This window comes from Aotus nancymaae, unplaced genomic scaffold (assembly GCF_030222135.1).
Source record: "Aotus nancymaae isolate 86718 unplaced genomic scaffold, 86718_ANA_hifiasm-v0.15.2.pri h1tg000003l, whole genome shotgun sequence".
Classification (NCBI taxonomy): Eukaryota; Metazoa; Chordata; class Mammalia; order Primates; family Aotidae; genus Aotus; species Aotus nancymaae.
Window position 1 is genome coordinate 20,915,233 of NW_026988414.1, and position 27,256 is coordinate 20,942,488.

The 27,256-nt window shown below is 37.3% G+C and overlaps 1 protein-coding gene across 8 annotated transcripts in view; it reads left to right on the forward strand.

The window, feature by feature from the left end:
* The window catches only part of LPAR1 (lysophosphatidic acid receptor 1), a 171,995-nt gene that overhangs the window by 95,647 nt on the left and 49,092 nt on the right, over positions 1-27,256 (forward strand). For 7 of the 8 annotated variants that reach the window (XM_021672145.2, XM_064378988.1, XM_012439144.3 and 4 more), the window contains one exon: positions 8,658-9,405. In XM_021672145.2, the coding sequence (XP_021527820.2) occupies positions 8,658-9,405 (748 nt within the window). Of the gene's footprint in view, positions 1-6,947; positions 7,173-8,657; positions 9,406-27,256 lie in introns of those variants that run through there. The other variant, XM_012439146.2, reaches the window with a different exon arrangement.

Consider the following 27,256-nt stretch of genomic DNA (forward strand, 5'->3'; position numbering starts at 1 on the left):
ACTGGTTTGAGAGACTCCTGTGTGGCTGTGTTGAGGTCTCATCCTCCAGAGAAGTTTGATGTTTGCTAGTGCTAGGTGGTGAGTGGGAGGAGCATGGGGATATCACAAACTCAGGACCTTGGTTTGTGTTAATGTCTTCTCCTGTGGGTTCTCAGACTTGACAGATAGTCTAACTTCAAATCCCAGTCTTTTGTGATTTATGGGCCTAGAGTCATGATTTTCTTAAGGGCCTCTTATTTTCCAACATGGAGCCTGAGCTTCAGACAAAACTTCCTTGTTCTCCCTAGTGCAAGTAGAGATACCATTTTTTTTTTTCTGACCTATTCACTTACTGATAGGAAGATCTTGAGACTGCTAGCTTGATGGGTGGGTCTCAATTCCAACTCACTGCCTCAGTCAAGCCCAAGGGCTTATCTGTTTCCCAGCAGTATTTAAAGCCCTGTCCCCATGATATCTGACAATCTGCTGCCTAGATAGCCTTTCACCTTTAAGTTCCCTCTTAGCTTAGCAATGCATCTAAGGACTATTTATTATACTTTATCCAGCAAATCTTAGTGTTTTTAGTGAATTTTTCCATTCCTTCCTCTTAGGACTGACACAGAATTCTCTTTACAAATTTGGCAAGTATGATGATGTGTACCTTTTCTCAGCATGGTAGACAATGGGCTATAATAGATAAAAAGTACTGTTATCAACTTAACAATATATGTGTTCTACAGTTTCTTTTTGCATATGTGAACATCACGTTGATATACATTATTATTCTATAATAAGTAGCATTTTATGTACTTTTTCAGATAAACCTGAAATTTACTAGTTGCATATTCTTCAGCAAGTTTAAGAATTCTAGTTTTAAATAATTTTTAGTGGATATCAGTATTGTTTTGTGGCCTATTTTCTAGTTCTTGTGACAACACATCTCACTTTTTAAAATTTCCAATTTGAAGCTCTAAGAAGGATGAGGACATTTTTTTCTTGTTAATAGAGACTTAATGGAATTTAAATAAATTCTGTGCTGTTTTCTAATCTTTTTTGGAGAAAGAAAATAGGCCTGATTATTCTGAATTTAAGAACAAGAATTTAAAAAATCTTAGAGTTCATTCTTACCTTAATTTACAAATGAGACAATTGAGATTCAGAACAGTTTTGGAATTTATTGAAGAAAAAAATGAGCTGATTGAACATGAGAATCAGAAAGAGATCTACTTAACTAAAGCTACAAATCAGGCCCCTGCTCACTCTACTGTATTTTAACAGAAGTAGAGAAAGTAAGTTGGTTTGATAGCCCACTCATTCACTAGAAATTTTTGTCTGAGTGTACTTTATTCATCCGTCATTAAGTCAGGGTCTGCAAGACAGACCCCTGCAAGTAGTGACCTCTACATATTACTAGTTCTTTATCAGCGTAGATTGCAGTCTCCCTTAGAGTATCTCAGTAGAGTACATATTTACATTAATCTCTAAATACTAAACCACAGTGGTGTGATTACTAGTATGGGAGTTTATGCCAACTGTTCCCTTTTCCTTTCTGCTAATGAATATGTAATTGTCTTTCAAGAGATTAAAGAACACATCAAATATACTGTGAGTGACTCCAGGCAGACACTCGGGTGCATCAGTTCTACCCCTAGAAGCAATAATGCAGTGCCATGCCCAACCTGGTATCCTATAAATGTTCACGAATGTGTGCATGGGTGAATGAAGTGCATGGTGAAGATGAACACCATATGTGACTCTTTAGAGTTTAGGCTTGGCAGATTTGTTATAACTTATTTTGAGATTACACAATAAGATGAGGAAAATTTCTGAGATTTGGAACATCTACTCTATAGAGCAGCCAATGAGATTACTTCCCTCCAACCCTATCATCCTAAAAAAAAATAATTGGTGGATGAGAGAAAGGGCATGAGTATGAACTTCTCTTTTCAGTTTTGAGGACAACCTAATTTGGGAATAATGCTACTTTCTTTATGTTTTTGTTTCTTGGGCAGGGCAAAATTCCGTTATAACTTCTTATTGAAGAGAAGTTTCTAATTATAGTGATTTGGATTTTGTAATAATGAACTTTTTAGAAAAGTACTTATTGAGCTTTGTATGAGTGTATTTTTGTTCTTCCCAAAATTTCTTGCAATAAATGTGAGCTACTTTCTAAAGATGAAAAGAAAATCATCTATAATCTTACCTATATAAATTTTACAAAATTGTCATTCTGTATATTGCTTATGATTCCCTCCTATTTTGCATTCTGTTTTTCTTCAGTCATACAAAACGTTGCCATTCTGCTTTAGTGTGTTAATTATTCAGTTCAGTGGTTTTTGAATCAGCATATTTAAATTTATTTTTGAAAACTTGTTAAAATTTAAATCATGTCTCATTTTTACTTAATAAGAGAAAATTAATACGTTTACATTCTGCTTCCCCATTTCGAGTTTTTATCTATATAGTAAGTAATTTTAATCCCAGATTATTATTAAATTGCTATTTTATTAATAGGTATAGCTTCTTTCAAAATTATTTTTGATATTTGCTTTATGTTTTATAACCCTATGAAGAACAATTATTTAGAATCATGTTCTGTGGGTTTTAATGCTTGCTGCCAGGGTCTTGTATTTATTGCGTGTGTGTGTTTGTTATTTTCTTATGACTTAAATAATGTATATACTTTCTCTAGGAAGGAAGTATAGATGAAATGTAGATGACATTCTTTCTAATATTCACATTTCTATGACTGTTTTTTATTGTCCTCATATGAAAACATCAATGTGGTTAGTGTGTATCTCAAAAAATTTCTCTGTGTAATGGGTCTGTTCTTAGCAATTCTGATTCTCTTCTCTTTAGATATTTGACTTGTTAATTAATTAATTTTTTTCCTCTAAACTCTTAGAATTTTTCTTTACCATTGAGATCCCAAAATCTCATCAAGATACGCCTACATTTTAGGTGCTTTTAATTAACTTTGTTTTGTAATCTATATAAACTTAAATCAGTAATCTGAGATCTTTCTTTTTAGGCAAAAAATTATCTTCTGTTTGGAGCTGTGTTTCTTCAGCTTTATTCTAATCTTTCTTGGATTCCTGGTGCATCTTGAGTTTTTTTCCTATATGTGCCTTCTTTTCTTTTGTTCTTGGCATCTCTGACTCTTTCTTCTGTTCTTGTAATCTCTGACCCTTCTGAGTGTTGGGTGAATTTCTTGTCTTCTACCTGCCGTTTCAGTTTTCTGGAATTTTTATACTTCATTTCATTGCCTGCGTTGCTGTTTTTAATTCAGAAATTGTTTTTCAGTTTGTTCTGGTAGGTGCAATAATGGCTTCCAAAGATATCCATTACTTAATCCTGAGAGCCTGTGGCTACTACCTTGCATAGCAAAAGGGACTTTCCAGATGTGTTTCAGTTAAAGATGTTGAGATGGGGAGATTCTCTTAGATTATCTGGGTGGGCTCAGTGTAATCACAAGAGTCATCAAATGTGGAAGAGGAAGGAAGAAGTTTGAGTGTCAGCCATGTGAGAAAAACCTGACTAGTCATTACTGACTTTTGAAGATGACAGGTGGCCATGAGCCAACAGATGTGGGCAGCCTCTAGAAGTTGAACAAGACAAGAAAATGGATTCTCCCCTAGAGCTTCTGGGAAGAAACACAGCCCCTTCCTCTCGGTGATTTTAGTCCCATGAGACCTATTTTGGACTTCTGACTTCTAGGACTGTAAGATAATAAATGTGTATATTTATGCCACTAAATTTATAGCAGTTTGTTAAAGTAGCAATAAAAAACTATTTCAGTGAAGCTTTTACTGATTTCTTTTGTCTTCATAATGACTTCCTCTATTTCCATTGTTACTATATTAACAAAACATATTGAGAACAAAAATCAGATATGTCCCATCATTTAATCTTTTCTATCTCTTCTTTTTTTTTTACCTCCCATGCATCTGCCCCAGTGGGAGGTGATTTCTTCTTCAGTGGAAGATCAATGGTCATCTCCTTTGATTACATTTTTCCCTGTTATGTTCCATAATTTTTTTTTCTGTCATTATAGCCCTGACTATCTTATTGGCTTATAGTCAGTCCAATTGCAGTTAAATTGGATTCTCTCTGAACCATGTGGGTTTTCTGCCTGAGTCTATTTGCTCCTGAAGAAGTAGGAAAGCCCAGTCACACTGCCCTTCTGACTACTATTGGAGATGCTTTAAGAGTCTCCACTGCTTATTCTCCTGACCTATTGCTTTCTGCAAACAATAAGAGAGGAGATTTAATTCCTCTATCAATTCAGTCCTATTGTCATAAATCTAATTGAAATTCCTCTCACTTCTTCTCAGGCATATTATACCCTCCCTATTTTTAATTCCTGGTATATTTTCCACTCTTTCAATATTTAGCTGCTAATATTCATGAAATACAGAGTTCTTATCCAGAATCCTCTTAGTATAGGATTTTAAATCTGAAATAGACCTTATGTATAAGTTAGTCCAGTTTCCTCATTTCACAGATGATAAAATTGAAACGAGTTATGTCATTAAATATGTATCGTTTTTATGATATTACATTCAATTGTTGAGAGAAAAGAAATGGCATAGGACAGGGCACTTTTCTCTACCATTAGAGAACATCTGTCAGTTTTACTCATCTTAGTACATTGTGGCTTAAAAAGATGATTTATACTTTTTTGTAGTGTTTTTCTATGGGAAGGGCTAAGAAGCTGCATATATCTCTGCTTAACTTTGTTGCTACTTAGTTGTCAGAAGTTGGAATGCTGCGAAATAATATATGCCTGATATTTGGTTTAAGCATTTCTTGATTCAGAGAAGGTAAATAGAGACTAATGAAAAGAAGAAACTTTTATATTTGTCTTGACAAGGTTTAAATATCCTTTACAGAAAGGAAATTTGTAAAGTTTAAACATTTTTGGAAATATCTTAAATGTATGAAGGAAATCAATATATATTTAGCATGTAGTCTGTGGAACAGTTAGATACTATACAACAATGAATAAGGAAGCTGGAATCTCTGCCCCTATAGGGTTTCATAGCCTAGTGTAGAGGGGATTAACGAATAACTAAGCAGTTATGATACAGTGATTCCCTGGACCAGCAGCCTTGGCATTACTTGGGGCCCTACCTCTGATCTACTGATTCAGAAGTTCTTGGGGGTGTGTCAGCAATCAGTGTTTTACAAACTCTCAGGTAATTCTGATATAGGAAACTGCTGTGAACCAGAGTTGAGAGAGAGAAAAAGAGAGAGAGAAGAGGAGAAGAGAAGAGAGAGCAGAGCACATTAAATACAGCTGAAGCTAAGAGTTTGAGTCATTAATATCGTGAGTTGAGTCTGGAAAGGCCAGTAAGTAAGGTCTGATAAGATGATTGAAGAGTCTAGACTTTTATCTAACATGCACTCTAAGCCATTAAAACATGTCCAGTACGGAAACAGCTTGATCAAATTTGTTTTTTTTTTTTTTCCAAGACCAAGTCAGAGTCTTGCTTTGTCACTGAGGCTGGAGTGCAGTGGCATGATCTTGGCTCACTGCAACCTTCACCTCCTGGATTAAAGCGATTCTCCTGCTTCAGCCTCCTGAGTACCTGGGATTACAGGCGCCCACCACCATGTCTGACTAATTTCTGTATTTTTAGTAGTCGGAGGTTTCACCATGTTGGCCTCTGACCTCAAGTGATCTGCCTATCTTGGCCTCCCAAAGTGCTGGGATTACAGGCATGAGCCACCGTGCCTAGCCAGAAACAAGGTTCTTGGAACCGTAGGAAGGGTTGGGAGAGCAGTTATGTGACAAAGGGCACAACTTGTCTGCTGTAACAGAAGAGAAGAATGGATTATTGAACAGATAATTTTATCTTTTTGGTGGGAGAAAAGTGAGGAGGGAGTTCCAATCTGATTATTTGTATTTTTCTCTGGCAACTCTGATGAAGAAAGGGAAGATGGGGTTCAAAAGTTGGAGAATGATAGATAAGTTTAAAATAGTCATTGTGCAGAATATGTAGAGTAATAATTGGGGGGAACCAGATTATCATGTAGCATTGAAGTTCTGGTTGAGGATAGACATCATTAATTTATGCTGGGATCAATCTGCAGATGTGTTGGTTTTCCCTAACTTTTCTCAGAAGCCTTAGTGTACATGTGGAAATAGCAACAAATTGGATTCATCCAAGACTGATGCTATTCTAATATATTGTTTTGGAAGTACAATGAGATAAGGAGATGGAAAGATAAAGGCTTCTACTCCCTTATCTAAAGGTTCCAAAATCCAAGAAACTCTGAAAACGGAAGATTTTTCATAATTCATTTGGTTTCAGAACTCCTCTGAATGAATTGATATGAGGCTGTTTATACCTTCATATATCAAATTTAATATAGGTGTTCATGTTTTGCTTTCTAAATTGTGTGATTATGGAGTGCTGCCCTAAACTCTGCTGAGGATGTTATATTGTATATGGAATATGAACTGTGTAACTGTTCTTAAAACCAGAAAAATTCTGAATTCTAAATGAATCCTGGTTGGGTGCATTGGCTCACGCCTGTATAATCTCAGTACTTTGGGAGGCTAAAGTGGGTGGGTGGATCACTTGAGGTCAGGAGTTTGAGACCAGCCTGGCCAACATAGCGAAACCCCGTCTCTACTAAGAAAATAAAAAAATTAACCAGGCACGGTGATATGCTCTTGTAATCCCACCTACTTGGGAGGCTGAGGCAGGAGAATTGCTTGAACCTGGGAGGCAGAGGTTGCAGTGAGCCAAAATCACACCACTGCACTCCAGCCTGAGCAACAGGGTGAGACTATCTCAAAACAAAAAACAAAACAAAACAAAACAAAACAAAAAAGGAAGCCTGACTCCAGCGTCTTCAAGAAGAGATTGTGTTTCTGTGTTAGCAATAAAGAGGTTGAAAGGATATACTATGGAATCTAAGCTAGAGAAGGGAAAAAAAGGGGAAGATGGGGAGGGTAATCCACTGGGAAAAACAGAAGAGTCAAGAAAATAGGTAATTTCGAAGAACTGAAGTATTGGGGGTCAAGTGAGAAAATTAAAGAATGGGAAGTTGTGATAAGTAATTAGAATGTCTCTAATTTCCAAAGGGAGTCACTTTTGGGTGATTACAATGTCCAGGGTGTGGCCATGGAGGTGGGCAACTGAGCTGTAACGGAATGAGGGATGAGGTCAAGAGAATGAGAGGTAAGAAAATTAGATGGATGACTCAGTGTGATGGCAAGATTTGGGATGGAATGGGACAGTACGAGCCAAGTTTTTCTTCAACAAATGAGGCACTGTGGAAGGTACAAACAATACCAAGATGTGTAAGACAAGGTCTTCACTCTTTCCCTGGACTGTGATCTCTTTAAGAAGCAGACAAGTAAAGACATAAATGATTATACAGTTTATTAAGTATGATGTTTGAAGCATAATCGAAAAGCGATTGAAGTCTAGATAAGGAAAAGAGACTTGAGATGCCTGGGTAAGTCAGAAGACTAACCACTTAATTGTTTCGTATTGTTCCTGGAATTTTCAGTGTTTGGTAAACATTTATACATGACCTATAGATATTCAGTGGAATATTTGATTAATAATAGTGGTTAAAATCTTATATATCTTAGGTAATTTTTTAGATGAAAAGCAAAATAAAAATGAAACAGTAGAATATGAACTGTCTTCAAGATATATTTTTCAATTTTGGGACTTCCAACTAAGTGTAAGGCTTCAAGAATGACTTACTTTATGTGATGTATAATTTTCTATTTTCTCTTTTGTTACTTATTTTCCAATTTTGTTTACATAGTTTTGTTGACTATATTATTCTATTTTAAACTGTCTCAATTCTTTTTAGATTCAAGTGAGAATATAAATAAGCAAATATATTCTTATCAATGGTATTGAAAAATAAGTAAAAATGTTATAAAACGTTATCACTCCACGCTTTAAAAAAATATGCTGCATCTAATCTAAGTATATTTTACTTGCAGAGCATTGTCGAAGTGTCAGCTACTCTCTGGAGGTTACGCTGGGTCCTCCATAAAGAAAAAAATATTCTCATGTCATAGATTGGTTGACAAGTGCTATTCTGGGGTTAAGGAGTTGTGGGGGTAGGCAGTGCTGACCACAGGAATGTTGAGCAGCAAATGCTGGCTTTGGGCAAAGAACCTTTGATGCACAGTGACTTCTTTGAAATGTTGGGAATGATGGTCCTTGTGGGAACCTGCATTACAAAATGTCAATCCCACTGAGAATAGAAATGCAGAATAATAGGGCAATGATACCATATCTAGAAACCAACTGTGTTTACAGATTCCCTAAATAACAGGTCAAATAGATTTTACTATGGTAAATATTCCAGTTGCAATATTCTGCAACATTTTTGTCTGTCTCAAGTATTTTAAGCAAGATTTCTGGGTCATGTGGCTTTTCTAGTAGACTTCAATGACATGCAACCACTGAGAAGAGACCTTGTCATTTATTTTACTCCAACCACCTTTAATCTTGAGGATAGTAATATTGTGAGAAACCTTGGGGTTTCTGCATAATCACAAGATGGTATACAGGACCAAATGTTCAAATTCTTTGCTTTTGGTTTTCTGTTGCATGTGCTATAGAAGTCTTGTGTTACCTCTATAGCTTTAAATTTGGATCTGTGGCTTGGTTTTCATCATCTTCTTTTTCTTTTAGTTCACAGCCATGAATGAACCACAGTGCTTCTACAATGAGTCCATTGCCTTCTTTTATAACCGAAGTGGAAAGCATCTTGCCACGGAATGGAACACAGTCAGCAAGCTGGTGATGGGACTTGGAATCACTGTTTGTATCTTCATCATGTTGGCCAACCTACTGGTCATGGTGGCAATCTATGTCAACCGCCGCTTCCATTTTCCTATTTATTATTTAATGGCTAATCTGGCTGCTGCAGACTTCTTTGCTGGGTTGGCCTACTTCTATCTCATGTTCAACACAGGACCCAATACTCGGAGATTGACTGTTAGCACATGGCTCCTTCGTCAGGGCCTCATTGACACCAGCCTGACGGCATCTGTGGCCAACTTACTGGCTATTGCAATCGAGAGGCACATTACAGTTTTCCGCATGCAGCTCCACACTCGGATGAGCAACCGGCGGGTGGTGGTGGTCATTGTGGTCATCTGGACTATGGCCATCGTTATGGGTGCTATACCCAGTGTGGGCTGGAACTGTATCTGTGATATTGAAAACTGTTCCAACATGGCACCCCTCTACAGTGACTCTTACTTAGTCTTCTGGGCCATTTTCAACTTGGTGACCTTTGTGGTAATGGTGGTTCTCTATGCTCACATCTTTGGCTATGTTCGCCAGAGGACTATGAGAATGTCTCGGCATAGTTCTGGACCCCGGAGGAATCGGGATACCATGATGAGTCTTTTGAAGACTGTGGTCATTGTGCTTGGTAAGTTTTGTCTTGGCTGTAACTTACTTTATAGATTCCCAATGGCTTAACATAAACCACATTATTTTATGACAGAGGTAAATAACAGTATGAATATTCACCAGGTATATATGCAGGAATTACAAGGGGATGAGGCACCTTTATATTAAATGTCAGCTTATGAGTTTTTCTAAAATTACAGAATTAGCCTTAGGGAAACATGGGTCTTAGTGGTACAATATAAATGATGATGATGTAAACGAGGTCATTGAAGAGCTTGGCCATCTAATATTGAAAATACCAGAATTACCTATCAAACTCATTTAGTTTTTCTTACAGCCTAAATTGAGAAACTTTTGCATTATGCTCTCTGTATTACAGATTTTCAGATAGAAAGTGCTTTAGTAGAATATTGAATATGCTTCCATATATAGTTATTTTTATTAGTCTATTCTGTAATTGTTACTACATTATAGGTAAGTATATCAAGGTTTACTGAACAAAACGGATCGGAATTAATGATATTTTCTGATGGTCATCTTCATGAAAACTTCCTTCTTTTCTTTTAATTTTCTATTTGTAGTAATGATGGTTAATTCATATTTCAAGGTGAGGAGCAAGATTTGTAGACTCAAATACCTTCTGCTTTTAAATAAGCATTGTTTTTCCTGGATGAAAAATTCATAATAGTGATCAAGAATAATATATTTATTCACTTAAGTGTGTAGAAGGTAGTTAAAGAGCACCTACTATGTTCTAGGCTCTGTGCTGGCTCCTGGAGATATACCCATAAAAAGAACAGATATGGACATTTCCTTTGGAGCTTAGAGTGAGATTTTTAAAAATAATTACCCAATGGAATTACATATTCTCCATAGACTATATTCAGGTTAACATTTGATTAGCTTAAAAAAATCTCTTTTAAAAACCTTTCATCATATCATCTTTCCCTATAGAAATTGAAAAAACCTTTTATCACCTCCTCTTTCCCCACATAAATTCAATGGGAAGAGTTCATATAATTCTCTGTGCTCCAATTTGTATAGCATTTTTGAGTGAATGTAACATGGAATTATGTGGCTCCTCTGGAACTTTGGGAATTCCCTTAATTTTAGCCACTTGAAGGAGACAAGGTCTTAATGATCATTAAATAAAGCAGATTGATGCGTAGGGCCCGTCTATTTTGGTTAGGGTGAATGCATTCTGGGCATAATTTCCAGCTATACTCATTGACCCTCTTGTAGACCTGTGAGAATAATAACTAAGCCTTGGGATCCTTGACACACCTAAAACCTTGCCTAACTAACTGAAACACTGAGAACCCCATCACCTCAGATATGAGATTGTCTTATTCCATCCAATGAAGATTAGTGACCTACAAAAATGGTTCCTCTGTATGTTTATTAACAAGACCTTAAGCACACCTATGCCACAAGGCCATATTTTCCATGATGTGGATGAAACACATCTTGGTTTACCATGGATGCTATTTTTGTTTGAAATAAAACATGAGACATTAAATAACATGAGACATTGTACTTCTATATTGACTCAAATGTTTATTTGCTGATGATCTAAATGTTGGTTGACATTTTTTATATGCATGAACTTTTTCTATTACAGTGCTACTGATAGTTCACAGAATTGCCAGCAGCAAATGACTACTGAACTTGGACTACCTGCCAAGTTCTTGTTTTAATTTTGACCTTTGTATAATATCTTGTGTATTCCAGTGTGCATTATACTGAATGATTCATGTTATACTAACTTTTGTGCTTCATTGGGTTGTTCTTCAGGTTGAAATAATCATTTTGAGGCTATAGGAGCTAGTGTTTCAGTGTACATCTGCCCTAAATGCCTCTTTTCCATGCCTAACCACTGCCACTGTACAACCACTAACTTTAAAATAAGAGAAATAATATTTAAACTAGTATACTCCACAAAGATTGAATGCAGTTGATAGCTTTGGAATAAATAGCATGGTTTTTAAAGCTATGAGATGGAAGAAGTGTTAGAAGAACATGGAAAATCCCATCAGGGTGATGGGTCAAGGTATTTGGTGAAGAAAGATGGGAATATGATTGTAATATAGGAAGCAGAAATTAAATGGACCGTAGCCTTTTTGAGAAAAGTAGCAAGAATAAGAGAATGGGCAGGATGTGGGCAGGTGGTGGTTGGAAACTTAGAATAGGGAAGTCACAATCCTAACAGATGTTTGTCAAGGCATGGTGCCTAATGCCATTCGTACAATGTGCTCCCCTGTTTGAATTGTAAATGTCCGTCCTTAGATAGGCATGGCAATATGGAAGACTTGGGTTGGTCTTGTCATAATGTAGGCAAACTCCAAAATTGGGGCTCAGCCTGGGAGAGTTCTTGTCTCTGCCCAGGAAGAAATTCAAGAGTAAGCCAACAGTGAAAGAAAGCAAGTTTATTAGGGCAACGGTATACAGCAAAATGATCACTCCATTGGCAGAGCAGGGCTATCTCCTAGGCAGGATAGCACAGAGTAGCACTCATGGATTGCTGCCTAGGTATATTTATACCAACTCTCCTCCCCTCCCCTCCCCTCCCCTCTCCTCCCTTCTCCTCCCTTCTCCTCCCCTCTCCCTATTCCTCCCCTCCCCTCCCCTCCCCTCTCCCCATCCCTCCTCCCTTCCCCTCCCTTTCCCTCTCCCTTTTCGTTTTTGAAACAGTCTTGCTGTATTACCCAGGCTGGAGTACAGTGGCACAATCCCAGCTCACTATAGCCTGGACCTCCTGGGCTCAAGCAGTCCTCCCACCTCAGCCTCCCAATTAGCTGAGAGCTGAGACTACAGGTGCATACCAACCACCCAGCTTTTTTTTTTTTTTTTTTGTAGAGACAGGGTTTTGCCATGTCGCACAGGCTGGTCTTGAGGTCCTGGGTTCAAGTGATCTTTTTACCTTGGCCTCTCAAAATGCTGGGATTGTAGGCATGAGCCACCATGCCTGGGCCTCCACTCTTAATACTAAATATAATTAAGCAGAGTATTTATGAACTTCCTGGAAAAGGGATGGGGAGTTCCTGAAACCATGTAAGGTTAAATTCCAAGTCATTGCCATCACATTTGTAAACCCTCATGGTGCTGGTAGGAGTGTCTGATGCAAATGTATTATAATTCCTGGTCCTTGCTGATTCTGGTTGGTTTCTTTGCTATATACTGTTTTGATCAGCAGCGTTGTGAAAACAAGTCTTGCCGACCTCCGAACAAGAATTCTGGTCTACTTGAAGTTCTTTTTTTTTGTAAATTAGTCTGTTGATAATCTGGTTATTTTACTTCAGTTTGTGCACATTTGGTTTTTAATATTTGTCTTCACTGACGGACTGCCAGCTTTGTGAGGGCAGGCAGGACCGTAATGATTTGTTGTCTGTTTTTTCCACATTGCCTGTCATGGCTGTTTGGTACACAGTAGGTACTCAATAAATGTTGAGTGAATGCATGTGATGACAAAATCAAGTTTCTGTGCCTTCAAAACTGAAGACCAGAGCCGTAATGAATCCACTACAGTAAATGCCACTTTATTCAGCTATGTGGGAGCCAAACCTAGCAACTCTCTTATGTTCCATGCTTTCTAAAATACAGCAGCTTGGAAAATGCCTGGCTACAATGGGTGCTCAGTAAATAATATGTTTGTTTTAATTTCATTTATTCTGGGAATGATCAAAATGACCCCTGGGTTTTAGACCTATTCCGTCTTCATGATCAAGAGAACAATTTGTGGGTCAGCAACTGAATTCCTATGAGTCAACTTATATTAAAATAAAGGCACCTTTGAAATTAATGATGGGGAATATCAATGGCTGGTTTTTAAGCATGATCTTGTATTTAGCTGCTTTTGAGTGAGTACTGGACCTTAATAATTATTTTTAGCTGTGAAATACTTATGTGGCATAAATCATGTGCTATCTTAGAAATCAGTATTTGTAAATAACAACTGTATGGAGTATAGGTACTGTTATTGATTTGTTATCTTTATTTTCCAGATGATAAAAACTGAGGTAAGGAGAGGTTAGGTAACTCTTACACCACCATACAGATGTTAAGTATAGGAGCTGGGATTCAAGGTCAGGTGCTTGAGTTTCAGAGCCCAAGTATTTTTCCCTCCATGTTATTCTATTTCTCTTTAATCAAAACAACTAGCAGCACATGCTGTATTTAGTTATGACATTTGAACAGCAAGCCGTGTGCTATTGAATTGAAACACTGTGATCTCATTTGTTTCTGTTGAAACTGCCTAGCCTTGCTGCCTAGGCTTTGTTTCCCTGGGCAGAGAAAGCTTTTAAGGGAGGAATCTTTTCTTCCTTTTGCTTCTGATGACTCTCATTTCATCCACCCTTTTCCACTGTTTGTTGTTACAGCACCACTAACGAATGGCTTCTGATTGAGGGAGGATTTTGTTCAAGGTATAGTTAACTTGAAGGTTCATTGTCCTAGCATGAAGTCATGTAATCCCCTCCCTAGGCTTGAAGTCTCCCTACTTGACATTTTACCAAGAATTCCTTCTGAGTCGGTTCCACCATTGAATCAGAGTGGCAGTCAAGATGTTCTTCCTTATTTGACCATGGCATGTCTTGAATTATAAGTCCTTTCCTTTCTGGCTGTATTCTTTGTGATGACACTTCTGTCTGGGATACTTAGGAGGAAAACCAGAATTTGAAAAGAGAAAATCAGGTTAAGTTGTGAAAATTTTTACATCTGAGTCCTGGGGAGAGACGTAAAGTAAAATGAATCCAGGTATGGCTCATCTCTTTGGGGAGAAAGGGAGACAAAACACTGTTTTTCTAGTTTCATCTGTTCTGATTGGAAACGATCACCATGGAAGCCAAATTACTCCTTATGTGTTATATACTCCGTGCTAGGTTCAGTACACAGCCCTGCTCTTCTGTGTTGTTTATAATCTTACATCAAGGAGTTACATTTTCCTCATTTTACTTTGAGGGAACTGAATTAGGATAGGATAAGTAGCTTGTCTAAGATCGTTCTTTTTGTAAGTGGCAGAGCTGGAAATCAGCTGTCAGATTCTTATAGACCATGCCTTTTGGCCACAGGACACGGACTCTTCACATACCATGGTGACTGTAAAGTGGTGGGAGTCAGATAAGTTTAAGACCATTGTTTTCTTGTTCATTCTGATGAAAGATTTAATTTGGCTGTATCCTGTTAGCAAATCTATATGTACTTCTCTTTTCAGTTTACTTCAACAAACATATTGTTGAGTGCTAATGGCGTGCTAACGGATAAAAGAACATTCTTTACGAGCTTATGATGTAGTAGAGGAGACTAAAAAAGAGCTGCAAAGCACTCGGGTTCCTGTGGTAGTAGAGTTATGGGCAGAGAGGGATAATGAGTAGAGGGACGGGAGGGGCTCCCAGAGGAGGCAATATTGAGCTGAGTCTTGCTGGATGTAGAGGAGCTTGCCTTACTATAGCATTGGGTGGAGGAGAAGGTGACCAGATTATCAGCAATGATGATAACCTTTGAGGAACTCAAAGTAGTCAGGTGTGACTAGCATATCGTGGATGTGCCAGATGGAGTTTTGACAAGAGGGTCAAAATCTTTATAACATACTAAGAAGTTTGAGCTTCTGTCTGTGGGAGATGGGAGATGCCGAAGGGTTCCTCAAGATCAAAGGAACACCAACTTCTTACAGGTAGGGTCCTTACATAATGTATCGTCCACACTGAGATGTTTTTGAGAGTGAAAACAGGCACTAAATGTCGGGACTCTGGGATGACAGGCGTAAATCCAGACTGTTTAGGGCAACCCAGGATGTAATGGTCACCCTCCTCCAAAACTCTACTGTTTGTTCTCTTTTTATTTTAGAGCCGGGGTTTCACCATGTTACCCAGGCTGGCCTCGAACTCCTGAGCTCAAGTGATCCACCCACCTCAGCCTCCCAAAGTGTTGATATTACAGGTGTGAGCCACCATGCCCAGCCAATATTTTTTTCTACGTTCCCTTTTAGCTTTTCAAATGCTGCTCTCAACACTGGACTTCTATTACTGTGTATAATTGGTAAAGCTTTTTTTCTTTTTTTCTTTTTTTTTTTTTTAAAGGCTGGCGTCTTCCCAGATTTAGAATTTTTAGAACTTGAAAGGATCCCTAAAATTACATCATCCAACTCCCTCATCTTACAAATGAAAAGACTGAGGCCCCCAAGTTAATTGAGAACTTCAGGTCTTAGCTCATGATCCAAGCCAGGATCCAGGTTTCCTGACCTCCACTGAGGTACTGTTTTTATTGCCTCTGCCTTGTTCAGTCCCATCCACACTTTCCATCGTCTTCTTTTTTGGGAACATCAGCATGTATTTATGTGGCTAGCCAGGATTAGGTGTAAACATTGTGGCTGTGAAGGTGACTGGTTCTCACAGAAAGAGTTTCCTTGAATAGGTCTTCTTATAACCAATTGGTAATCTCCCTCCCTAATGAAACCTTGAAAAAAGTCATCTGAAACTGATTGCTTTTACATTATTAGCATCAGATATGGTAGCTTTTCACATATATTAACATCCTGTTAGCTTTCTTGACAACAGCATTGTATTACTATTTTTTATTCCACTTGGTTTTTATATCAAGTTTGTGTGCTCTCTCTCTCTCTCTCTCTCTCTCTCTCTCTCTCTCTCTCTCTCTCTCTGTGTGTGTGTATTCACTGAGGCAGGGCACCTCTGGAATCTACTCTTCACTCTGACATGAACTCTCTGCGTGATTCTGGGCAATTTACTTTCCCTGAGTGTTAATTTTTCTGTAGGATGAAGTTGACCAATTTGATTTCCAAGATTAGAGGAAAACTTGAAATGGGATTGGGACAAAAATAAGGGACTATGATTCTTCTTTGTCTAAACAGTACATCCCACCTTCTTTTTATTTTTTCAGGCTAATCAAGTAGAACAGTGGGAATGGCGAAAGAACAAAGAGATCTGTAATTGGTTATGATCAATTAGTTGTGCACCTCCCTGCACTGGGACCAGCCATTACCTTCTCTAATAATAAGCTTTTAGATGCCCTATCCCCCATTAAAAGGAGTGGTGAGCGTACAAAGGAGTGTATAAAGAATTATCTCAAAGAGATGAATTTGGGGACTTGACTTTCCTGTGGAGAAACACGTGGCAGGAAGGGAAGACTTCCCAATTGGTCCCGTTGCTAGGGGCAAGGAGTGGATACAGAGTCTCTTATTCCCTTGCCACAGGTGACCAGCTACACATTCTGTTACTCTGAAGAGAAATTAAAGCTTCCCCAAGTCTCCTGAGGTCCCAGTGGCATCCCTGTGAAGGCCTCTTTGAGGAAGAACCTGAGAGAATATTCATGAGAGCCTCGATTGTTTGGCCTTGCCACTAGGCTGCTTGGCACCAGGGGTGGTGGCCAGGAGAGAGTCCTTGCAAAAGTCCCACAGTGCTTCCCAGACCCCACACCCTGGGCTTGGGTCAAAATAGAAAACAACTTTCAAACACCAGCTCTTTATACCCTTTTGTTGCCCATATCCATTCAAATATTTTTTCTCAGAAGAAACATTTAAACAGAAACAGAAACCAAAAATACCACATGAACCTAACAGAGTTGCTTTTGAAGTGCGGACAGAGGAACCAGAATATGAAGCTTTTATTTTAGTTCTGTCAAGAGTGATTCAGGTCTTGTCTGGCTGAGACTCTTGTTCATCCAAATAGGAATATTGGAAAGTCATTTACTTTTCCTTGCCGTTATAGGTAATAAATGATGCAAAGATTTGTTAAATGAATTGTGGTGACCAATGTGAATCACTTTTGCCTAGGTTGAGAGTTTAGATTTGGAGTAAGATAGGCCAGAGTTTGAAGTTCAAATCCTGGCTCTTTGCTTATGAGTTCCATTATCCTGAATAACTGATTTAACCTCTCTGAGGCTCAGTTTCAGAATTAATAAAGTAAGAATTGTAGGCCCTTTCTCAAGTGGTTGTGAGCATTAGATGAACTGTTTAATGTAAAGCCCATATATGTGGCTTACAGAAAACACTTAATGGTAGCAAGTATTATGATTACTCTTAGGTTCTGTCCTCATGAGCATTCCCCTCCTTTCTCTCTCTTTTTCTTTTGACACATCCACATCCATTCACATCTACCTATACATGAGGTCTATGTATGATTTGATGTTTGAGATGATGCTTCATTTCTATGACATAGTATGAAGTTACTATTGTGTTCTAGCAGCTATTGACTTGAATCATACTCTGTAAATTTTTATCTCGAATGGATGGCCTTTGCTTTTACTGCAGCTTTGCCTATGCCCTACTAGTTAAGCCTAAGGCATATTTATGAAAAATCCTATTAGCACTCCAGGAAATGCCAATAATTTTGACCTGCTAACTCCCCAGAGATGGTTAAATGGTGTTGACTATTAAAATGAACTTTGGAATGGAATAGGCCACTTTGTCAATATCTGTAAGAAAGTCATGAGCTCCCTCAGATGGATCTGCAGTACTTAAGACACAGCTGAAAGTTGAGGCATCATCTAGGGTGGTCTCTAAACATTTTGGCCTCAGGGATCAGTTTCATGGAAGACAATTTTTCCACAGATGGATCGGAGGAGAGGGGATGGTTTCTGAATGAAAATGTTCCACCTCAGATCATCAGGCATTAGATTCTCATAAGAAGCTCGCAACCTAGATCCCTTGCATGTGCAATTCACAATAGGATTCATACTCCTATGAGAATCTAATGCCACCACTGATCTGACAGGAGGCAGAGCTCAAGCAGTAATGCTTGCTCATCTGCTGTTCACCTCCTGCTATGCAGCCTGATTCCTAACAGGCCACAGACTGCTACAGGTCCATGGCCTGGGGGTTTGGAACCCCTGATCTAGGGCACCATTCTATTTCCTTTGGATCAGCAGTGAAGGACCATGTCTGGCATGTATGGAAGAAATGGCAAATGTTTGGGGTCATGAGACCTGATTGCTATTCTCTAACCAGTCCTAACTTCACAGTGTGACCATTTATGAATCCTCTAGGATTCATCATTTACTTAGGAAGATAATGATATTTATTAATAACTCCTAATCTCTCACTGCTACCTCATGAATCACTGTGGAGAATCATCATAGCTGTTCCATGATGCCAGAGCTTTATCTTACTTCCCTGCACATAGAACAGGGCCTGGCACTCGACGGTTTTTTTGTTTGTTTGTTTGTTTGTTTTGAGACAGCATCTCACTCCATTGCCCAGGCTGGAGTGCAATGGCATGATCTTGGCTCACTGCAACCTTTACCTCCCAGGTTCAAGCAATTCTCCTCCCTCAGCCTTCCAAGTAGCTGGGATTACAGGTGCCCGCCACCACACTGGGCTAATTTTTTATATCTTTAGTAGAGACAGTGTTTTACTGTGTCGGTCAGGCTGGTCTTGAACTCATGACCTCACGTGATCCACCCATTTCAGCTTCCCAAAGTGCTAGGATTATAGGCATGAGCCACTACACCTGGCCAATATTTGTTGAATGACTACATGAAATATACCTCTTGTTCTGGATTGGGAGTTTTATAGGTTGCCTAGTTAAAATAGTAATATCCAGGTAGCCTAAAACTCAATGTGATTTAATAATGGGTCCCATTCAAAGGGATATTTGCCATAAGATTGTTATAATGAAGGAGCTATAACTCCCGCCTCTCAGGACTTTAATGCTAAGTTTCAGTGCAAGCTTGTTAATAATAGATTATTTTGTCCATAAACATGCATTGAAATCTTCTAGACTTTCTGTTAATGACTATGGCTGCAAAGATCAACAAAAATATGTATCCTGCTTACAAGAAGCTCTCATTATAGTAGATAATGACAGATAATTTAAATAAGTGCAATATAATATGGTAAATACAACATAATATGATAAAATAGGCAAAGTGCTATGCGAATGCTGTATTCTCACCAGGCGATGTCTGCAAAAGACTTCAAGATGAAATCGACATTGGAATTTCATCTCAGATGATGTATACACATTTTCCAAGTGAGCCTAGGCAAAGAAATTATTTCTTTTTTTTTCTTTTTTGAGGTTTCAGAATGTCTTCAGGTTATTTTTATTATTGTTATAGCAGTTGAATTCACAGGCAGCTGTTTCATCTGGAAATATATAGTTCTATTTTCAGAGGTTTACAGTCTTTGCAACTTGAAGCATCATTTCGGATTCCCTGGTACAGATTGAAAAAATGAGAATGAACATGGGATGCACACACATGAATTGCCAAATTTAGCCAATAAAAATAATTGCATGGGATATACTTATGCTAAAAAAAAAAACCCAATAATTTCTTTTTATCGGAAATTAAATTTTAACTGGGTATCTTGTATTTTATCTGGCAAGTGTAACACACACACACATACACACACACTATTGGCTATTGTCTGGGAAATATAGCATTTTAGATGGCAATCAATTCTATATTATGTGGATTTTCTTTGTCTTATAGGCTTCCACATTATCCTGGAGTTCAATTGAACTACACATGAAGTTTCACTTATTTACTATTTCGGCATTTTATTTTGAGTTGCCTTGAAATAAAGGATTGTATTCAGTTTATAGAATCTGGTATTTGTTTCTCAGAAATTATTCTTGCTTATGAACAAGTAATGCTGTATACTTCTATGTCAAAATTGAATTTTTCTCTTCTGTTACATAGTCGTCGTCATGCTTTAAAAAAAGCATTTTAATGAAATTTGATTTTCTCACATAATTTTTACTTCTCTTGGTACCTTTGATATTTTTTTCTTTGAGGTCTAACTAGAGCCTGTGCCTCTGAGAAGCTACTTTTTATTCATGTATTTTAGCGAAGATGATAGTGTCTAGACTGAATGTGGTCATGGCTTTACTTAAACCCTGGTAGGGCTCCTGCACCCATAGAGAAGTTATTATAATGATCCAAAGCAAATATGAAGTTCTAGTAGGGTGACACAGCAATAACAGGGTCTTTTTGAAGAAATGGGATTTAATCTGGCATTGGGAGACTGGAAATTCATGGCTTCACTTATTTATCCTGCCCAAGTAGACTTTTGTTGACACAAAGAACACTGCATTTTAAATTGGGTTTTCCATGAGTTCATTCTAAACAGGTATTTCTGTGCTCCAAAAAGCTTCTCATATTTATATTGCAGGCATGAACTCATTCACTCAAGTTATTTTCCTTTCTCTTGGGAGAGAAAAGATAGCCACTTAAAAGCCGAGCCTTAAAGAACATGCAGAAAAGATGGATGAAGTGAATAGTCAAGAAGCTTTTGCTGTAGCCAACAAGTGATTCACCATTTTATGCTGAAGGGACTGGGTTTGCTAACCTTGCCAAGCATGTGGTACTCTTTGTATATTGGTCCAGTCCGAGAGGAAAGGCCAAGCTATAAATTGAGAAGCTGGAATCAGTGAGTTTCTGAACTAAGGCAAAAGAGGCCGTATTTAGACATTCTTTAAAAAGTGTGTGTGTGTGTGTGTGTGTGTGTATAAAATGATCAGATGGTAGAGATTAGAGCACTGGCTTTGTTTACTTTGGCAAATTATAATGTTTTAGAGGAAAAGCGAAGATGCTTTAATTAAAAACACTATTTCTGCGGCACCATATGTATATTCTAGAGTTACTAGTACATGAGAACTACTTAGAGTGGAAGAGAATGCTATAGAAACAAAATTTGAGTAGTTATAACTGTAGTTTGTTATATAGTGAGACAGTGAGATTAATATAATTCCGTAGTGGAATTTCTTAATGCTTTAGTTCAATCTAAATTAGTACTAATACTTTTAAAGCAAGACATCAGTCTGAAAGCATTTGTAAATTTAAAAAGCATTAAAATTAGAAGCAGAAACAAAAAATACATTCACTTCTGTGTATTGCTCTATCTATATTATATAACTGTTTACTACCATTAAATTATAAAATATTACATGTTCAATGTACTGTCCTTCTACAGTTACTGATTTATAACTTTAATAGTAATAGATGTAGCTTTATTCCTAGGAAGCTTATTGAGATCATGGGACATTTTGACCCATTGTTTTGATTAGACATTGAGGACATTTTTGTCCTATCTTTACAAATGTGGATATTTAAATCAGAATTACAGTAACATTGATTTTTATTAAGAAGACATTTCTGGAGTATATATTATTAATTCACTTTAATCCCTTCAACATATAGCACAGTGGAAATATTTCTAGTTTGCTACAGTTTTCAGATTTAACTAAAATGTTCATAAGAAAATCTTTGTGTATAAATTACACAATGAAGGCTTAACTTATTGATTAGTTTTTTAACATATCAAATTGCAGTAACTAAAGCGTCTACTGTTGTGAGTTATTTTTCCTCTCATATTTACTTTTCCTGGGCCTTATTTTACAGCTAAACTTTATAAAAAAGGTTTGATTCATTTTTGAAGTTCTAATATGTAATACACTTTATTGTGTGCAGTTTGACTGTTTTCAATTTTTCCTACTTAACTTTTCCTCGGTCAATATTTTTAGTTTTGAGAGTTATTAAAAAAAATACAGTGATAATAATAATGGTTAACATTTGAGTGCTTACTAATCATCAGGACTCATTAAGTCATACTTTTTCCCAAACTGAGTATAATTTTGAGCAAGAATCTTAATCTTTGTGAATTTCAGCCCCTTCATCTGCCAAATACAGAAAATATATTTTTGTGAGGATCATATTGGATAATGAATGTGAAGGCTCTTTTTATAGGAAGTGCCACACAAATGTAAGCTATGAATGTTTTTGCAGCTGCTGCTTATAGAGCAGTGACCCAAATTAAAAAAAAAAAAAAAGCGTGGAATGCTAAGTAAGAAATGTGATGTAGTGTGGATGCAAAGGCATTAGCTGTATTCTAATTTCAGATTTGCTACTTACTAGTTGGATTGACATTGTACAATCCACTTAACCTCAATGACAACTTCTTTATATGTACGACAAAGGACTTCACTGCATCAATGTTTCTCCAGGTGGTCTCAGGACCACCTTGCATTGGAATCACTTGGGATGCTTGTTAAACAGACTGAATTTTGGGCCTGAGCCCAGACTGTTGAAGCAGAATCTTTGTGTTGGCACTCAGGCATCAGTACTTATGTCACACAAACCTTGACAATGACGGTGCGAGGAGTTGCTGGCTTTGGTTTAAATTACATGGCATTCAGCCTGTCCTTGCTCAATGATAAAGCCCTTTTCACCTTTTCCACTGAAATGGATACATTTTTGATACTGTGAGTATCTGTGATTGCCCCAGGCATGTGAGTTTGCACACCTGCTTTATAAGGGAGAGGATCATAAGGGAAAAGGACAGGAAGGGAGAGTTAGGGAAAAAAACACAAAATCACTAGTACAAAATTCTTGACTCTTGAAGAGCTATCAAAGAAAATCAATTCTTTCACAGTAAATAGATTTTCCTCTTGAAATATTTGAAACATTCACACTAATTAGTTATATCACCCTAGGAAAATTTGTCACCTGTAAATTAATGTCTGAAAATCACCCAATCTACTAAAAGGTATCTTGAGAAATTATGGGATATCTAAGAATGTTTCGAGTAGGTATACGGTTTTATATTATTCTCAGAAGACACGATTTGTTTCCCCCAAGAGCAGGGGTGGAGCAACAATGTTTGTTTATTTTGGCATTAAGCTAATACACTTGTATGTGTCTGCATGGAAACTTTTGTAGAAAAAGGATAAATCAATCATTTGCTTGTTCACAGGCTTTAATTTCTTCCAGAGTCAGCGTTGTATAATCTGAAGAGCTTGGGAGTTGGACTCACATGTCCTTGTGTGCAAAAACCCAGTTCTGCTGACATATTAACTGTGTGACCTGGAGCAGTATATTTGACCTTTCTATACAACTTCTATTTCCATCTATAACTGGGGACAGCACTCTCCCCCAAATGGGAGGTTGTTGAGAAAATTAGATTTGTTCAAGTGCTTAGCATGCTGCCTGGCACATGTTGCGGTGAATGTAATGTTCTCATGCCTTCCCTATGGCTCACATACATGAAAGGGCCGCCTGTGGCCTGCTGTGATTAGTGGTCGGAGCTACTTTCCCATAATAGTCATTCCTTGAAGTTATCTAGCTTCTTTTGTAGGCCTGTGTAATGATGGTAGCGTGTTCACATTATCTGCTGGTACAAGATGAACTGAAGGTTCTATATGGGGATTCCATTCATTGGTTTGTATATTTATCCATAAATTCATCCTTTAATCATTCAATTAATTAATATAGAATCTCAGCAGGATTCTATAGACTGTCATCTATCAGGATTATGAAATGATCAGGACTATGATGTTCATAGAGTCTTCCAAAGCCAGGCTTGAATTGTCTATATGGTAGCAATGATAAATGGTTTTTCAGTATATTATTTATTTATCATCTATATATGATATATAAAATTAAATATTATGTCTTATGTCATATATCTATATCTATCCAAAATCTTGGGAAAAAACTATATTTTTATGTGCCATCCATTGAGCCTGTTTGTCTCCTTAGGTGCCATAAAGAGCACTGCAACTATATACAAACCAATTCAGCGTGGGTGGCGTATTGCCTATTGTGTAATGGGAAAACAAATAACAAAATGTATAATCCCTCTTCACTTACAAATATGACTAAAATGCAGGGAGAAAAGGAGTCAGATTCATGGCAGATGTAATTATGAAGCAAATATGGCCCTGACATGCTAATGCCTACAGTCTGGTAGGAAGGATGCCACACATACATAGATAACTATTGAGAAGGCAACAGGGGACGAAAGTACCATTAAAGAAGTACAAATAAAGCTGTATGAAAATTGAGAGGAGAGAGACTATCTTGTTGGTAGCAAAACCAGGAAAGCTTTATATAAATGAATTTTATGACTTGGGTGTTAACGTATAGGTGATGTTTAGATAATGAAGTATTACATTTACCTTGTTAAGTACTAAATCTTATTTTAATCACATTTCCTCTTTTTTTTTTTTTTAAGAGATAGTATATTGTGTTGCTCAGGCTAGAGTTGAACTCATGGGCTTTAGTGATCCTACTACCTCAGCCTCCTGGGTAGCTAGAACTACAGGTGCATGCCACCACACCCACCTTACTCTTTTTTTTATTAGCAAACATACATATTCATTGAGGGAAAAAATCATTTGGAATTTTACCTTTCATAGTTAACCAAAATATTAAATTCAATATATTGTTTCTTTCTAGTCCTTTGCTAATTAATAGCTTACAATTCAATTCATACAATACATACAATTTAATAGATTCTTTAAAAGATTGTCTTGAGCATCTTATTATGCCATTAAGTAACCTCTGAAAGTGTGATTTTTCTACTCAAAAGTTCAGTACATTCATATGATAAAATATACAATCATTGGACGTTTAAGTTTTCTTTTTTTTTGCTATTATAATAATATTAAGATAAATATCTCTTATGATTCCTTCCTCACAGAGTAATGAATCTTAGGGACTTATTGTTAAATGTTCTTTGGAAAGTTTGTGCCAATTTATACTCTTACCACAAGGGGATTGGGAGTATTTTGTCACATTCATGCCAATATTGGATTTTTTAAAATGGCACTATGTTACAACCATTTATGTTATTTTTATTCATGATTATAAACATTAGCAAACCTAGAAAAGAAATGGAAACTTTTTAAGGATTTAGAAACTAAGAATAAACCAAATAGGAATGCATTTGGCCACATATAAATATATATACTCCTTTGAAGTACTTTGTTCCATGTGAAAGTCTAGTATATATTTATTTCTTTAGAAACCTAAAGGCTTAACAGCTGAACAGTACAGCATGGTGATTAACAATGTTACTTTTGAAGTCCCAACTTCCTGGATTCTAATCCTGACACTACTGCATACCAGCAGAGTTCACTTGAGCAATGTATCCAATTGCTGCAAGCTTCAGTTTCCTTGTCTGTTAAATGAGAGATAAAGAAGAAACAGTAAAACCTCAAAGGTTAAGTAAGATTATTACACAGATGTTTCTTGACTTACAGTGGGGTTACATCTTGATAAACCCATCATAAATTGAAAATATTGTAAGTGGAAAATGCACTTAATAAACTTAACTCTGAACATCATCACTTAGCCTAGCCTACCTTAAACATGCTCAGAACACTTACATTCGCCTAGAGTTCGGCAAAATCATCTAACACAAAGCCTATTTTATAATAAAGTCTTGAATAGCTCATTGATTTGTTGAATACTGAAATGAAAGTGAAAAACAGAATGATTGTATGGGTACCCAAAGTACAGTTTCTACGGAATGCGTGTGTCACTTTCACACTGTTGTAAAGTCAAACATTCCTAAATCAAACCATTTTAAGTCAGGACCGTCTATATAAGATGTCAAGTATGTAAGTACTTGGTAGGTACTATTATAAAATACATGATACATAACTTGTTTTCTTCAGATTATCATATTGTCATGCTGAAACCTAAAGTCCCTGAATTTTCTGGCAGATCTTTATTATGTCTTGAGCAGGGCCAGGCTACAAGGGTAAGGACCCATCATGTTTCTGGGACTCAGTGGGGCAAGTTTCAATTGTGTTGAGTGGTGTGGCCATGTCAAAGTATCTTAGAAGATCTTGAAAACAGATATGCAGCTCACTTCTGAGATCCTTTATTTTTCTATCTTCCCTAGACAACTTTAATCCCTAAGTAATGTTCCCATGACTTCTCAGTTCAGTGCTCATACTGTCTCAGGTTTTTTACAGTGCCCCAAAGCTAAAAGAAATACCTAACAGTTTCATTTATTAAATCAGTTACTTCAACTTAATAAGTATATAAATTAGTAGCCATTTTGTAAAACAAAACCATATAAATAGAATTATTATTTTTATCTAACTCTTAATATTTACTAAGGGATGTATGCACCTATTGGGCACTGCACAACTTCTCAGAACTTGAATTCAGATTGGAAACCACCATCTTCATTTTCTGTTTCACACTGAGCTTTATGTTTACACTTCATTTTTATTATAGCAGATATTCTATTGCAAAGACATGATGTCATGGAAAGGAATGTAATGCCATCTAATGTTGAAGCGCTGAACTACTTCATGCTAGTAGTTCAGAGGGTGTCTGACAGATGCTGTCGAGTGTTAGTTGCCCTCAAATTAAAAATATCTAGTAGTGTTCCTCTGAATTCACTGTGGCACCCCAAGGTACCTTGGGGCCCAGTTTGGGAACCAGAGCCCTACTGTATTTCTGGTTTCTGGCTTTACTTCAGTTTTGTTTTCTTTTGTCTCATTGACTCTTTGTTCTTCCCCAGTTCCTACTTTTATTTCTTGGTCCTAGCTCTCTGGTTACTTTCTCCGTTGCTCAGGGCTGTTCTCTGCATAGTCACCATCAAGCAGCAGCAGCTTCTGACCTTTGCAGACCTAGATGCAGTCCTGTAGGCTCTGATGTGGTTTGGTAGCTGGCTGTAGGTCAGTTGATGTGTTCTAAATTCTACAGGACTTCTTCAGTTCATAACTCCAGGGAGCATTACGTCCATCATAAACTGCCCTAACGGCATGCCTTTCATGTGGCTGGCCATTAGGTTCTGTGTGTGGCGGTCTCCCTGCAATGTGGGTGGGCTTGTCCTCCACATCAGGTCTCCTAGCTCACTAGGAACACTCCCTGCTTTATAACAACAAAGACCACCTGTATGCCGAGACCATATCTCATCCCTCCTTTTCTTGGAATCTCGGCCCAGAAAATGTATTTCAAACAGTGGAGTGGTTAATTGTGGACTCTGGATTAATCTGCTTAATTTTTTTTTTTATCACAGGTTTATCACTTTTAACTTCCTGAAACTGCAGATTCCTCATCTGTAAAATAGAGATAATTGGTTTTCCTTCATGTGAGAATCAAATGAGAAGTTATGTGAT